This window comes from Agrilus planipennis, unplaced genomic scaffold (assembly GCF_000699045.2).
Source record: "Agrilus planipennis isolate EAB-ADULT unplaced genomic scaffold, Apla_2.0 scaffold78, whole genome shotgun sequence".
NCBI classification, from domain to species: Eukaryota; Metazoa; Arthropoda; class Insecta; order Coleoptera; family Buprestidae; genus Agrilus; species Agrilus planipennis.
Genome location: NW_020438928.1, coordinates 1,279,572 through 1,292,228, shown reverse-complemented (window position 1 = coordinate 1,292,228; position 12,657 = coordinate 1,279,572). Strand labels below are relative to the sequence as shown.

At 31.7% G+C, this 12,657-nt stretch overlaps 5 protein-coding genes across 11 annotated transcripts; 3 read left to right on the top strand and 2 right to left on the bottom strand.

The window, feature by feature from the left end:
* The first annotated feature begins 230 nt into the window (after positions 1 to 230).
* LOC112903845 (MICOS complex subunit MIC27-like) lies at positions 231 to 1,613 on the top strand. Of its 5 annotated transcripts, none has more exons than XR_003231030.1 (5): positions 231 to 319; positions 372 to 660; positions 713 to 958; positions 1,134 to 1,345; positions 1,515 to 1,613. XR_003231030.1 is itself a non-coding variant. In XM_025974142.1 (5 exons), exons 1-5 carry the CDS (start codon positions 305 to 307, stop codon positions 1,524 to 1,526), a joined length of 588 nt encoding a protein of 195 aa, XP_025829927.1. In that variant the 5' UTR covers positions 231 to 304; the 3' UTR covers positions 1,527 to 1,613. The 5 variants fall into 5 exon arrangements, 3 of the variants coding, with proteins under 3 accessions (XP_025829927.1, XP_025829926.1, XP_025829925.1); XR_003231029.1 differs by having other exon boundaries at positions 1,011 to 1,345; XM_025974142.1 differs by having other exon boundaries at positions 1,134 to 1,159.
* A 68-nt stretch (positions 1,614 to 1,681) lies between these two features.
* LOC108733747 (E3 ubiquitin-protein ligase rnf168-like) lies at positions 1,682 to 3,822 on the bottom strand. The gene is made up of 3 exons (XM_018465040.2): positions 3,439 to 3,822; positions 2,760 to 3,384; positions 1,682 to 2,641 (listed from the first exon to the last, which is right to left on the bottom strand). Exons 1-3 carry the CDS (start codon positions 3,773 to 3,775, stop codon positions 1,783 to 1,785), a joined length of 1,821 nt encoding a protein of 606 aa, XP_018320542.1. The 5' UTR covers positions 3,776 to 3,822; the 3' UTR covers positions 1,682 to 1,782.
* Positions 3,823 to 4,277: 455 nt separating this feature from the next.
* On the top strand, positions 4,278 to 5,453 carry LOC112904343 (dual specificity protein phosphatase MPK-4-like). The gene has a single exon (XM_025974135.1). It carries the CDS (start codon positions 4,475 to 4,477, stop codon positions 5,429 to 5,431), a length of 957 nt encoding a protein of 318 aa, XP_025829920.1. The 5' UTR covers positions 4,278 to 4,474; the 3' UTR covers positions 5,432 to 5,453.
* Positions 5,454 to 5,590: 137 nt separating this feature from the next.
* On the bottom strand, positions 5,591 to 8,568 carry LOC108733717 (beta-catenin-like protein 1). 2 transcript variants are annotated; one of them, XR_003231028.1, is made up of 6 exons: positions 8,181 to 8,568; positions 7,916 to 8,128; positions 7,603 to 7,857; positions 7,182 to 7,548; positions 5,946 to 7,125; positions 5,591 to 5,681 (listed from the first exon to the last, which is right to left on the bottom strand). XR_003231028.1 is itself a non-coding variant. In XM_018465003.2 (5 exons), the coding sequence occupies exons 1-5, from the start codon at positions 8,208 to 8,210 to the stop codon at positions 6,311 to 6,313; spliced, it is 1,680 nt and encodes a 559-aa protein (XP_018320505.1). In that variant the 5' UTR covers positions 8,211 to 8,568; the 3' UTR covers positions 5,877 to 6,310. The 2 variants fall into 2 exon arrangements, 1 of the variants encoding a protein (XP_018320505.1); XM_018465003.2 differs by lacking the exon at positions 5,591 to 5,681 and having other exon boundaries at positions 5,877 to 7,125.
* Positions 8,569 to 8,867: 299 nt separating this feature from the next.
* Positions 8,868 to 10,338, top strand: LOC108733720 (cdc42 homolog). Of its 2 annotated transcripts, none has more exons than XM_018465006.1 (5): positions 8,868 to 8,956; positions 9,340 to 9,422; positions 9,482 to 9,594; positions 9,683 to 9,792; positions 9,847 to 10,338. In XM_018465006.1, exons 2-5 carry the CDS (start codon positions 9,358 to 9,360, stop codon positions 10,132 to 10,134), a joined length of 576 nt encoding a protein of 191 aa, XP_018320508.1. In that variant the 5' UTR covers positions 8,868 to 8,956; positions 9,340 to 9,357; the 3' UTR covers positions 10,135 to 10,338. The 2 variants fall into 2 exon arrangements, with proteins under 2 accessions (XP_018320508.1, XP_018320509.1); XM_018465007.1 differs by lacking the exon at positions 8,868 to 8,956 and adding an exon at positions 8,965 to 9,074.
* Positions 10,339 to 12,657: the final 2,319 nt, after the last annotated feature.

Sequence of the window (12,657 nt, the reverse complement as noted above, 5' to 3'; positions counted from 1 at the left end):
CTTTTTTTCACACAATACATAATATTTTTTTAAAAATATATATACCTAGAAATTAGAAATTAAAGTGCAGTTACTTTGACGTATAACATTCATTGAGGGCAGTTAATTTTAATCTGTATTATAATGAATATCTCTTATGCCAACAAATATTGAAGTTTCAAAAAGTTTGTAAAGGCGCGATAATAACAGTCATTGAATGTCACAATAATATTATTTTTCTATGATTGTCACCCATTTGTCATCATCGGTATTTTTAGGTTATCGGATTGGTTTGTCCTAATAAAAATTATTTATTTTATTAATTATGATGAGAAACAAAGTATTAAGTGCCTATTATATCGTTTATCACATGTTAATTAATGATTTTAAAGGTTTTCAGGCCATTCTTTCTCACAGCAGCAGCCGTAACAGTAGCTGAAGAAGGAAAAAAAGGTATGGCACCACAAAACTGTGTATGCAGAAGATCCGAATTGCCCATTTATTCAAACACAGTAGCTGTTAGTACAGCAAGTATTCAAGATCACTGCCCACCAGAACCTACATTTGTTGAAGACATTATTAGAACAATTCGCCAACACCTTGTTAGTGGATACAGTACATTTGAGGAGGTAAAGCTTAAAGGAGAAAGTATGGTTAATTCGACAGTATCAAGGGCTGATGGTAAGTAAATCAAAAATCTTTAAATGTATTTATTTTATTGTGTAATTTATAGAAGTTATTCAGTTTCTGCAAAAAGAAGACAACACCTTTCCCCGATATGGTGCAATAGCTATAGGAGGCCTTGCTGGATTTATATTAGCAATTAGAGGCAGATTATTTAAGAAGACATTGTATTCTTTATTAGGTGCTGGAACTGTTGCTTCTGTATGTTATCCTAACGAGGCTAGATATTATGCACAAATTGGCCTTGCAGAAGCCCGAAAGTATGCAACTATTGCTTATAATTTCGCCTATGGAGGTAATTGCTCAGTTAAGTTATTTAAAAGAGACTTAAATAATATGCATTGCAGTAAAAAAGGGTGAACCAATACATGAACTTCCTTCATTGCCAAAATTACCTAATAGTTTTTCAGAGGCTATAGACATGGCAAGTAATTTAGGAAAAAAATCTACTAAATCATCTCCTGTTGTAGGTGAAGTATTTGAAAAAGATAAAGAGGTGAGTGATGGTTTGGATAGTGAAGTGTGCCAATGTCTGTTGGAAGAATATGCTTTAGAAGAAGAAGCATTTGCTCTTGATGAAAACACTGCATGCACCAATATTGAAACTTAAGTTAGCTTGCCTATTTCCATCCTATCCCCCGTAACCCAACCCAATCCCTTGTGGCGTTTGCATGCTTCGAAAGTAATAAATCAAGTTTTAATATAAGACCTTTTTCAGATAATTGTAGTGAATTTGACCCAGGCTAAATTGAACTTTTATATCTTTAACCTGGGGTTCACTCACCATACTTACCTTAAGTAGCCTGTTTGTGGATTTACAACTTTGCTTATGATCCATTTTTACATTTCAGGTTGCAAAGTAAGTCACTGCTTCACCAATTTCAATAGATGATAATTTATTGTAAATGTACATAAAATAGTGTCTAAATAATAAAATTGGTTTTATCATTTTTCAGTTTTTGTTATTTGGTATTTGCAAATAAAACCAATCTTAGATTTCAGTTTAATTCTAAAATTAAAATTTACGAAAATAATAACAAAAATATTATATACATTAGAACACTTGTTTATATAATATTATAATACTTATGTTAGTATCGATCCAGTAACTTTAAAAATCTACTTTTCTAAAAATTTATATAACGTTATTTGCCTTCTGGGAGTGGGAAATTTTTTTGAAATGTGACTAATACTGTTCCTGGTCGGATATTTGACATAATTTAACTCTTCATGTAACTTTCTTGCCAATTTGAAGTCTTCCTCTTCTTGAAGCTTCCTTTTAGTTGATTCGCTCCTTAAACATTTTGCTCCTATTACAAGTTCTATGTTATTTAAAGAAATTCCATTATTTCTATCACCTATTTTTTCTGCATTTTCGCTCTTATGTTCTCCATTTCTATAAGAACTATTTTTATCATCAAAAAGTGATTTTGATTTTAAGTTGTCATCCTTAAGTGACTTATTGTTACTGTTGAAATTATCAAATATGGTACTTAAGTTTTTCACTCCGTTTCTTCCTTTCAAGGAAAACTTATAATTCTTTTCGAAGCCTAAAAATGGAGAACCAAAACTTCTATCAAATTCACAGTCCAATCTTTTTTTATCCTGTTCGTTCTCTTCTTCCCCAAATGATTCATTGCATTTATTCCCAGTTTTCCTAGGAGAGGTTTTAATGTTTTTCAATAGAGACTTTCTCTTTTCTGGTTTCTTGTACAATTTTATAGGAACAGAACCACTATTTATTTTTGTCATACTTCTTGTCTGTCTTAAATTGAGCTGTATTCGAGCTTTTTTCCCTGAAGGTGCACTATCTTTGTTATCCTGAGATTCTTCCTTCTCACAACTACTGTTACTTCTCTTTCTACTCATAAAACCAGTTTTGAGACTAGGTGACAATGCTAATGTTGGAGAGTTGCATAATCTCACAAAAGGTGATAACAGCGCAGAGTGATTAAATGCTACATGTCCACATGGTGCCCTAAAATAAATTAATAAATTTTAGAAAAGAAGAACCAACATGTACAGTAAATTAAAACTAAATATGTAATATTCGTTTATTTATAACCAAATATTAAATACAATTAATATAACGTTACCTTAAAGTACTGGATGATGATAAAGCAGCAACTGCAGGAACTCGAAGTATTTTAATTGTTTTAGAAGGCGGAATTTTTTTCTGTTCAATAGGTTTGAAATATATACACTCACAAGTTATTGCATCATTTGAATCAAGGCTCTGTCTCTCACTGGCAACTTTATTTAGCTTATAAAAAGTGATACTGTCATTGTTTTTTATCAGACTAGCAGACCTATCTTGTAAAAGTACTTGTGTAGTAAAATCTTTTTTTCTATAATTATCACATTTTTCATCTGGTATTGGTTTTAATGAGACAGAGAGCTGTTTATTGGCCATATTCCTCAAAAATGTATCCAGAGGACCTCTTTTTTTGAAACTCCTCTCTGAATGTTTTGAAGTGGAAGGTCCAGGATCAAAACAAAGCTCTTCTGCTAATTGTTTAGCTACCTGTTCATCATTTTTTAATTTTTCTTCAATAATTGACTTTTCTAACTCCTCTTCTTCTTTTAATTTTCTTATCAAAAGTTCACTAGCTCTTGTTTCCTCCTCTTGTCTTTTTCTTAATTCTTCTTCTTCTTTCACTTTTTGAGCTTCATATTCACGACGAATTTCACCAGGTTCAGAGGTTATACGTATAGGAACTTCTAAAATAAACTAACTTATTAAATTTATACCTAATATAAAACTCTATCGCTTACCTTCTACCACTTCATCAACCCCATCCAACTTATTTTTGACATGTTGTGGGAAATGCTTTTGAATTGCTACCCACAAATTAGAGTTAATAAGTTTATTTTCTTTTTTTGAAGCTCTTAACCAAGAGCCAACTCGTACTCGACAAAGTGGGCAAACCAAATTTGTATTAGCCATGGTACTATTAAAGCAAGCAGAACAGAACCCATGATTACAGGGAAGGGTCACCGGTTCGATTAGAATACCTCTACATATAGGACACAAAACGTCATTTAATGATAAATTATTGTAATTATTATTTTTTACGATATTTTGCTTTTTTATAGCTCTTTTTGGAACCATCTTAAAATAATTGTTATTTACATTTGACGTTTAAAGTCGGTCATAGATTACAGACCTTGTCTATGATTAGAGACAGATTACAGATATATAAAACTACTACATATATCTTATCTATGGTTTTGGCCATTTCCATAGACAATATGTAAAACATAGACAAATATTAATGGACGTGCCTTAGCCGTATGTCCTTGTCATGCCCTTGTAATAATTTCTTGACTCGCAAAGTGAGGGAAATGGCGTATATTTTCGGACTAGTGCTATCTCTTTCATGACACACTACGTACTATCGTAACAGAATCGTCCGAAACTTCGTTCCATCTCTGTTTTTGTTGTACCACAATTCTGACTATAGATAATATTCTGATCGCTAAGGCATGTCCATTTGTAAACGTCGATGATGTAAAATAGACGAGGGAAATTTTGATAAAAAAATAAAATTGCCTTCATGTAATAAATGTGTAATGCATATGTCCCATAGATAATTGCACATTACTATCTATGGTGCAGTAAGTATGCGTAGGCCCGTAGGCCGTTAATGTCATCTTAATTTATTTACAAACAAAGTTATACAAATTACTATTAATATTTAATATCAGTATATTGCGTTGTAGTTTTGTTATTCTCATTATTACTAACTTATACTAAGAATAATACGATTTTGGTCACTTAACTCGTGCAACATAACTGAAGAAATACAAAATGAATACAAACACCCCAAATAACCTCAAAGTTGACGTACTGCATTCTTTTTTTAGTGCGGGCCCTGTTAGTGTTGATGAAATCGAAATAAATTTGTATTTGGGGAATCTTTCAGCAGCAACAGACATAAATAATCTCAAAAGATTGAATATAAATCGTATTTTGTCAATAGACAGTTGTCCATTGCCTCGAAAAATTTTGGAATTAAAATCTATCACAAACATGTTTATTCAACTGTCGGATTTACCAAAGGAAGATCTCTTAAGTCGTTTAGATGATACCTATGCGTTTATATGTGAAGGATTACAGAGTGGAGCAGTTCTGGTACATTGTTTTTATGGAGTTTCTCGCAGTGCAACTGTGGTTATAGCTTATTTAATGAAAAAGTACCAATTGGCATATGGAGAGGCATTTGAAAAAGTAAAAATGAAGCGCTCTATTGTTTTCCCAAACCAAGGATTTATTTCTCAACTAATGTTGTATAAAGATATGGGATATAAAGTGGATAAAGAGCATCAAAAGTACAAGGTTTATCGCCTTAGAATGGCAGCAGAGAAAGTAAAAAAGGTAAAAATTCTCCCACAGGACTTCTTTGACCTGATAAAACCTGATCCTGGTTTGACCAGGATTCAACCTGAGCCAAATGTGTACCAATGCAAGAAGTGCCGTAGAATAATTGCCTCAGCTTCAAATTTGCTTAAACATCCAAGTAAGGAATCTAAAGGAAGCTTTTGCACAAAAACATACTTTTTGGAACCCTTGTCATGGATGCAGGGTATTACTCAAACAACACAAGGCAAACTGCATTGTCCAAAGTGTGGAACTAAATTAGGATCATTTAGCTGGATTATGGGGTGTCAGTGTCCCTGTGGATGCCAGGTTGCACCAGCGTTTTATCTCACTCCTTCTAAGATTGACTGGACCGACGTTGTAAAAAATATAGAAGTAACAATTTAAGACAATATTATCTGCAAATAAATTCTTAATTATTCATTAATATTAGGATTTTTCTGTGATGAATGTTAAATTATTACGTTATTAATCTTCTTAACATTGTTCAATAAGTACATGTTCTTTTAATTAAATGAATTAGGGGCCAGTTGTGTAAATAGCTATTCTACACTGTGTAGTATTGTAATATATCTCCTGCCTATTATGATACTGATGTTACTTTGCCTTTTCATTCTAACGTAAGTTCCTCATGTACCTGTTAGAAAAGAACACAGTTTTTATTAATCTTTTCTTATTGTTAGGTGAAATATAATTTCTAGTCTTAGTATTTACCTAACTTATTAAAATATGCAATAATAAAAAGTATTAAAAATAGTATTTCTTTACTTTTATTTAACATTATAAAAAATAATGGACGTTATCTGAAGGACCGTAAAATAAAAAACTGAAATATTAATTATCGAAATTGCTATTCACAATCATTTAAAAGCATCATAAGGTTGATGTAAAAATTTCTTACACTAAATTAGTTGAGTGACGTGAAGAGCGACACAGAATGAAGCACTACTTAATACACAATCGCATTATACGTGGAATAGCAAAGTTAAAGTAAGAAGACGGTACGGTTGGCAGAACTCGTGTCTACAACAAATGGAAAGTACTGGGCGATGATCGTCATGATTTAACATATCCTTGTTTATTTGGAAAAGATATTTTATATTAGCATGTTTGCATTACATAATGCATATTCAATCAATTGTTGGTTTGACATAATTATAATTTAAAGAAATACATACATCAATTAGCATCAAATACAGAAAAACGAAAAAGCTTCATAAATAAAATAACGAGTTATCAACTGAGAAGAACCGAGGATCAACTTTCTTAAAACTTATCAACCAAGTGTAAAATGTGTTGTTGCTCTTGGTCTCGCCACTCCTGATCTCCCTCGTCCCCTAAGTTACCAGCATACTCTCTCATAACGTGCCTGATGGTCTTCACCGAGCCGCCTCTCAGATTCAAAATTTGCATAACGCGTTGTTTTATGCTCGGGGGTCCCGCAGCACACACTTCTACTACAATATAGTCCACTAATTGTAATGTAAATAACCCCCCTTCAAGTCTCTTCAGATAATTTGCGTCTGGATTTTCTTCATTATCGTCTAGTGTTTCATCTAGAGCTTCGACCTTCTCCAAATATTTAAAATGGAGTTCCATAAGTCGATCAACTTTTTCGTGATCATTTTCCGTAAACTTGCTAATTAGTCTTTGTCGTTGGGAGCCTCTACAATTGCGTAACATTGAAGCTATTATAGAAGTAACGTGTTCTTCATGCTCCTCTGCTGAAAGTACTTTTTTTCGGTTTTTCCGGGGAGTTTTCATGAATAAAGGAAAAATCGTGCGGAGCCCTAGTATATCAACGAACTTGTTGCAGTTATCTTTCCCTTGCGGACCAGCCATTGCATAATCAAGAACTTTTAAAGACCCATTACGAGACGTTTTCTTTTCTCTTAGCATGAGGTTCATAAGTTGAAGGCCCTCGCCCCGTAGGAAACGTTCCCTGTTTGCACTCACCATTAAAGCACTACAAAGGCAATTAAAAAGATTTTCCATCAGTTCATGCTCTTCAGTTGTACTTGGGTCATGCCGTTTATAAAATGCTAACTGCTGCAGAAGGGTGTCTATACCATCTAACTCACCTAAACAAAAATAAAACCGGTAAACGTGAAGTAATATGTAGACAACATTTAATTACCTAAAGCATTTCTATTACCATTATTATCTTGCAAAAGTATTGACAAAAGTTCACTTGCATATAGTTTGTTAACATCAAAAGGTGCTTTAAGTTTTAATCGTTTTAAGAGCCACTGCAGAAGACCTTGTTTTTGGGCTTCATTGCATGTTTCAGGCCGCAATTCGGTCAGATTTTCGATTATTGCTAATGTATTGTGCACACCATCAGCTTCTTCTTTAACAGCCTCATCTAGACGTTCAAGATTTTGAACTAAAAGTGCTATTACTTGATGTTCAAAAAGAGCATCAATTAAGGCTTCTGCACCTTCTTCTGATTCATTTAATATGTCTATATCGGTTAATTCTTGTAGCAAATCTAATGCTGCAACCTGAAAAAGGTAAGTGGGAATTTTTGTTTAAAAAGATGGCATAATAAAACATACAGCAACATCACTGTTGTCATGAGACAAAAGCTCTAAAATACTTGGGACTATTCTAAGTTTAACTAAAAGAGGATAATAATCAGGTGCTGTTGATAGCACTCTCATCTCTTGAAGAATTTCATGAAGCTCTACTTCACTTTCCATGAATTTTTCCGGTGCATCTGGAAATTTTATCCTCATCTCTCGGTTCTTAAGGCTTCTCTTTTCAAAATTCAGAATGATTCTTTTAATTGCAGTTTCATCAATAACTTCGCCCTTTAAATAAATATTTTAGTAATATATTGTATCAAAAAAAAATAACGTAAATGTTTACCTCAGTCTGTTCAGTTTCTACAAATTTTAAGATCTCTTGTCTTTCTTCTTCAGATATCTCATCCAAAGTTTGAACAGAAGGTGTTGGAGATGGAGGTCTTACCATTTGATTAGCTTTGGCTCGAGCAATTTTTCGCATTTTTTTATGTTTTTCATGTTCGTCTTCTTCTGCATCGTCACCAGCATTACCTGGGCGCTTTAAAGCTTGCGGAGGCTAAAAGTTTGTTGTTAAACAAATGTAAAGTTCATAATTGATTTTACTATACCTTATAATTCAGCAATTCACCCACTTCCATATTTTTTAATTGATTAAAGTAACTTTTAAACTCAGAACTTTCCACGAATAAGAGGTTACAGTCGGTTACAGTAATTGGTATTATAGAATGATTATTGACACAGGATTATTAATGATATGGCATAGAATGATCATTATATAGGTTGGTGAAACATTAAATTAAGACACTTGGTAGTTTCACAAATTTTATTTTATTATTTTGAGGTAAGTGTCCTTCCATTGCATTCCAATAATGACTATGATGGTAAATGGTAGAAGCATGACAGTAATATGACCATAAGAAAAATAGATAAGAGAAAAATGTGCAGTAGGGCGAAAGTAATATATATCTCTAAACTATCATAAGTAATATGACCATATTATGATGAACATGACAATCAATTTTTTATATAAATTTAAAAATATCCCATATACTCCTTTTGGGATCATAATATACAATAATATATATGGTCATAATTCATAATGTGGTGTTTACAGTACCAAGAAGGTATATGTTATAATTAAATAATAGTTTTAAACCTTATTTTTTAAATAAATAAGTTTCCTTCCACAACAAATAAGTAAAGGGAGGGATCTAGTTACTTAAATATGAAAGAAAAGTAAATAAGAAATTAAACAAAAGTACTGAAAACTTCTAATTTATAACTGAAAACTCATAGTTTAATGCGAAAAGAAATTGATAGATGGCAGTATTGACGAAATAAATTCCTGAAGTTACGGTTGTGTGTCTTGTGAACCCAACCCAACGTAAGTATTTTTTGTGCCTAATAAAGTGCCATTGACTTTATAATCTTTTAAAATATAATTCTGAAAGTTTCGAACGAATTTCCAAACTAGTGCATCGTCGTGTGTCTCATAAATCCTTGTAAGTCTGTTTCCGGGGCAGTCATTAAAAGCGTCATTATGTACATATTTGTAAAAAATGGCAGATTCAAAGACTTTAAAATTCTTTGAATACGCATTATAACCCAACACTAAACTCGTCAACGTAGTTATCGACCGGTTTTAATAAAAATAAAGTGTTGGTGCATTCATAAATTAGCTTCCACTAGTGAAAAAAACATTGACTTTTTTTCACACAATACTATGTAATTTGTTGATTAAATATTCAGAAATGATATTTGTTTCAGAAATTAGTAATCTCAATTATGCAGACTATTAAGTGTGTAGTTGTCGGTGACGGGGCAGTTGGTAAAACATGTTTGCTTATCAGGTAAATAAACTGCAATTAATTGGGTGTTTAGCGTTAATTATTGTTTTATGCTCGCACAGCTACACCACAAACAAATTTCCATCAGAGTATGTGCCTACAGTTTTTGATAACTATGCAGTCACTGTTATGATTGGAGGGGAACCTTACACATTAGGGTTATTTGATACTGCAGGTACTGTACTATATTTGTCTTTATTTAAAGTATGATTGCCTAGTTGGCATTTTAACTTTACTTAATGGGAATTTAATTTATTTCTTAGGCCAAGAAGATTATGACAGACTGAGACCGCTAAGTTATCCACAGACAGATGTATTCCTTGTGTGTTTTTCTGTAGTTAGTCCATCATCATTTGAAAATGTGAAAGAAAAAGTAAGTTATTGACCTATTATTGTATTAATGATGATGACTTGTAAATTTTAATAGTGGGTCCCAGAAATAACACATCACTGTCAAAAGACACCCTTTTTACTTGTGGGTACTCAAGTTGACCTCAGGGACGACAACTCAACAATAGAGAAATTGGCAAAAAACAAACAGAAACCAATTTCTGTAGAACAAGGTGAAAAACTAGCAAAAGAATTGAAGGCTGTCAAATATGTGGAATGTTCTGCTCTAACACAAAAGGGGTTGAAAAACGTGTTCGACGAGGCAATTCTAGCAGCTCTGGAACCCCCAGAACCGGTAAAACGCAGAAAGTGTGCTATCCTGTAAAATGTAGAGCAGGAAAAAACAAAAAACTACTAACACGAGGATCAGATTTGTATGCAGTTATTTTATAAGAAAAAAGGTAAAAAAATGATGAACTCTTAAGTTTGTAAAAATAGGTCTTACAATTAATTAATTAATTGATTAATTTACGTACTTGAGTCGTTCCTTCTCCCTACAACAAAAAAAAAGTAAAAAAGCTGAACTGTTTCTCATTTTGTTTTTCTCTTTGGTTTATTTGTGATCAAAAATGAACCATAAAAAATAAGATTGCGAATATGGTGCTGTAGCTTATAATAGCAAAATTTTGAGCGTATCATTACCTATTTGATAAGCATGAAACTATCTTGGTAGCAGTTTAATTTTCTTTTCAGTTTATGCATTTATTCGCTAAATGTTAGTAGTCATTTTTACTATTGGAATTTGGGTACTTTATTTTTATACTTCATCTGAACTACATTCCGACATTGTAAGAAAAAAGTAGTTTGTCTATTCAAGAAGTCGTTTCATGCTTATTATAATCGTTTAAGACTCGATTCGATTGAAGAACATTTTTTGCTACCAATACGAATAAAAAATTTTTNACAACAACAATCTACGGTATAAAGGAAACAAAATAAAACAATATTCCTGGGACTCCATATTAATTAAAAATTAGACTCGACAAACCATATTAAAATGATACAAAAAAATATCATCATGCACTAGACCAGCAGCCTTACAATTACATTCAACAAGCAAGTCGTTTCATGCTTATTATAATCGTTTAAGACTCGATTCGATTGAAGAACATTTTTTGCTACCAATACGAATAAAAAATTTTTACGAAAACTTAATGCATTAAACAACAAAAATAATAAAATAATCGTACAATAGTTTTGTGTGAGCACGCGTGTATGTTCTCCATAGTGCCTAAAAAACACTTTTTTCTCGCATTTAACAACTATTTTAAGACGATTATTCAGAGACGGTAATGAAGACGATTTTTATCAAAAAAATGTTTTATTCGCGTCTTTGGAAGATTGGTATGAAAGTAGTTGCGCGCATCCGAAAGAACTGTTTTCTCGCGGTTTTTTTCTAGGAAATTTGTATTTTTTTGTACAGTACAGGAAATATATAATAGTAACGATAATATTTAAAGTCTTACCGAGTAAGTTGTTTTTTAGTTTATTCAATTTTGTATAGATTAAGACGACTAATCCTAATTCAAAAACGTTACAGTATACTTAACTTCAATTTGTAACGAGCACTTGAGTGTATGGCAAAATTTGTGCATTTTATTATACCAATATTTCAAAAAACAATAGTCTTTTATTCCTCATAAACTCTCTCCCTTTACTCTTAATAAGNTATAATAATTGGTTTTGATTTCCAGTTTTTCTCCATAGTTTTATTTGCCCCACATTATTCCCCGTTTTTATGTTTTACTTGTTAATAATAATTTGGCTGTGGGTTGTTGTATCCAAAGATTAATTTTCTTATTGTTGGCACATTTTTCATGCCAATATTGTTTTGAAATGGAGGTGGGCATTGAAAATTTCACACATTTTGAATGTAAACTAATGTTTTTATCAACAATTACAGCACTTGATTCGATGATAAACGTGATTCTTCAAATATATGTTTATGTCGCGTTGTTTACGAGTCCAACAAAATATTTATTATTAACATTTTGATAAAATTAACCTTAATCATTAATTGGCTGTAAGGTTGTAAGCGTAGTAACGGTCCCTGCATGACGAATATGTGACTCGTATTTTGTGAATAATTACTTAAAACTAAAAGCAAACTCGACAAAATTCATTAGCTTTCAAAACAAATAATGTAATTTCCTTCTCAGGACTTTTGGCATAAAAGAATATTTGTTAATTATGAACAATGCATATTATAAAATCTGTAATTTGTTAAATGGTAGTTAATGATAAAACTGCAAATAAAGTAGCGCAGTGTTCAATGAAATTTAGATTTTCTCTCTAATTACTAAATTGTTTATATCCCTACGATTTAATTTTGAAGTTAAAAAAATATATATAATTTTATATTTTTTTAAACCCAACAAAAAATATGTTGCAAGAAAATAAATCATATTGGACATTAAAAAAACATTTTCATGATGTCATTCTTATGATACCACAATAACAAGAAATACAGAGTATTTTTTTTTCTCTTTTTTTTTCTACCACGACTTCATAGCGATATTACAATATCTTCTTGCTGTGAAAACTATTTGTATATAGTATTTTTTTGAATACTATAAAATATTATGTATAATGTGTATTTTTGAGTGGTAAATACTCAATGTATTATTTCTTTTTGTATTATGAATTTAAACGAAACCGTATCGTTTTTAAAAGAACATTTTTTAGTTTTTTTTTTCAAAGGCCAATTGGAATACTCTGAGGTATCCAGAATTTTAGTTTCAAGAAGTCTTTTTATCCTAAAAATATGAGTGAGATATCGTGCGTGGGATGTTTCTCTACGCTATTCCTTCCTACTGCCTTTATTCTTATTTTAATTCTAAATCTTAAT

Excerpts from the sequence above, each read along its gene's own strand:
- LOC112903845 (XM_025974140.1), top strand. Across the intron at positions 661-712 it reads GACAGTATCAAGGGCTGATG|AAGTTATTCAGTTTCTGCAA; the intron begins GTAAGTAAATCA and ends TGTAATTTATAG. Across the intron at positions 1,160-1,381 it reads TATTTGAAAAAGATAAAGAG|ATAATTGTAGTGAATTTGAC; the intron begins GTGAGTGATGGT and ends GACCTTTTTCAG.
- LOC108733747 (XM_018465040.2), bottom strand. The coding sequence starts at position 3,775 with ATGGTTCCAAAAAGAGCTATAAAAAAGCAAAATATCGTAAAAAATAAT. Across the intron at positions 3,385-3,438 it reads GGTTGATGAAGTGGTAGAAG|AAGTTCCTATACGTATAACC; the intron begins GTAAGCGATAGA and ends AGTTTATTTTAG. Across the intron at positions 2,642-2,759 it reads TCATCATCCAGTACTTTAAG|GGCACCATGTGGACATGTAG; the intron begins GTAACGTTATAT and ends AATTTATTTTAG.
- LOC112904343 (XM_025974135.1), top strand. The coding sequence starts at position 4,475 with ATGAATACAAACACCCCAAATAACCTCAAAGTTGACGTACTGCATTCT.
- LOC108733717 (XM_018465003.2), bottom strand. The coding sequence starts at position 8,210 with ATGGAAGTGGGTGAATTGCTGAATTATAAG. Across the intron at positions 8,129-8,180 it reads GTGAATTGCTGAATTATAAG|CCTCCGCAAGCTTTAAAGCG; the intron begins GTATAGTAAAAT and ends ACAAACTTTTAG. Across the intron at positions 7,858-7,915 it reads TAGAAACTGAACAGACTGAG|GGCGAAGTTATTGATGAAAC; the intron begins GTAAACATTTAC and ends ATTTATTTAAAG.
- LOC108733720 (XM_018465006.1), top strand. The coding sequence starts at position 9,358 with ATGCAGACTATTAAGTGTGTAGTTGTCGGTGACGGGGCAGTTGGTAAA. Across the intron at positions 9,423-9,481 it reads AAAACATGTTTGCTTATCAG|CTACACCACAAACAAATTTC; the intron begins GTAAATAAACTG and ends ATGCTCGCACAG. Across the intron at positions 9,793-9,846 it reads TTGAAAATGTGAAAGAAAAA|TGGGTCCCAGAAATAACACA; the intron begins GTAAGTTATTGA and ends AAATTTTAATAG.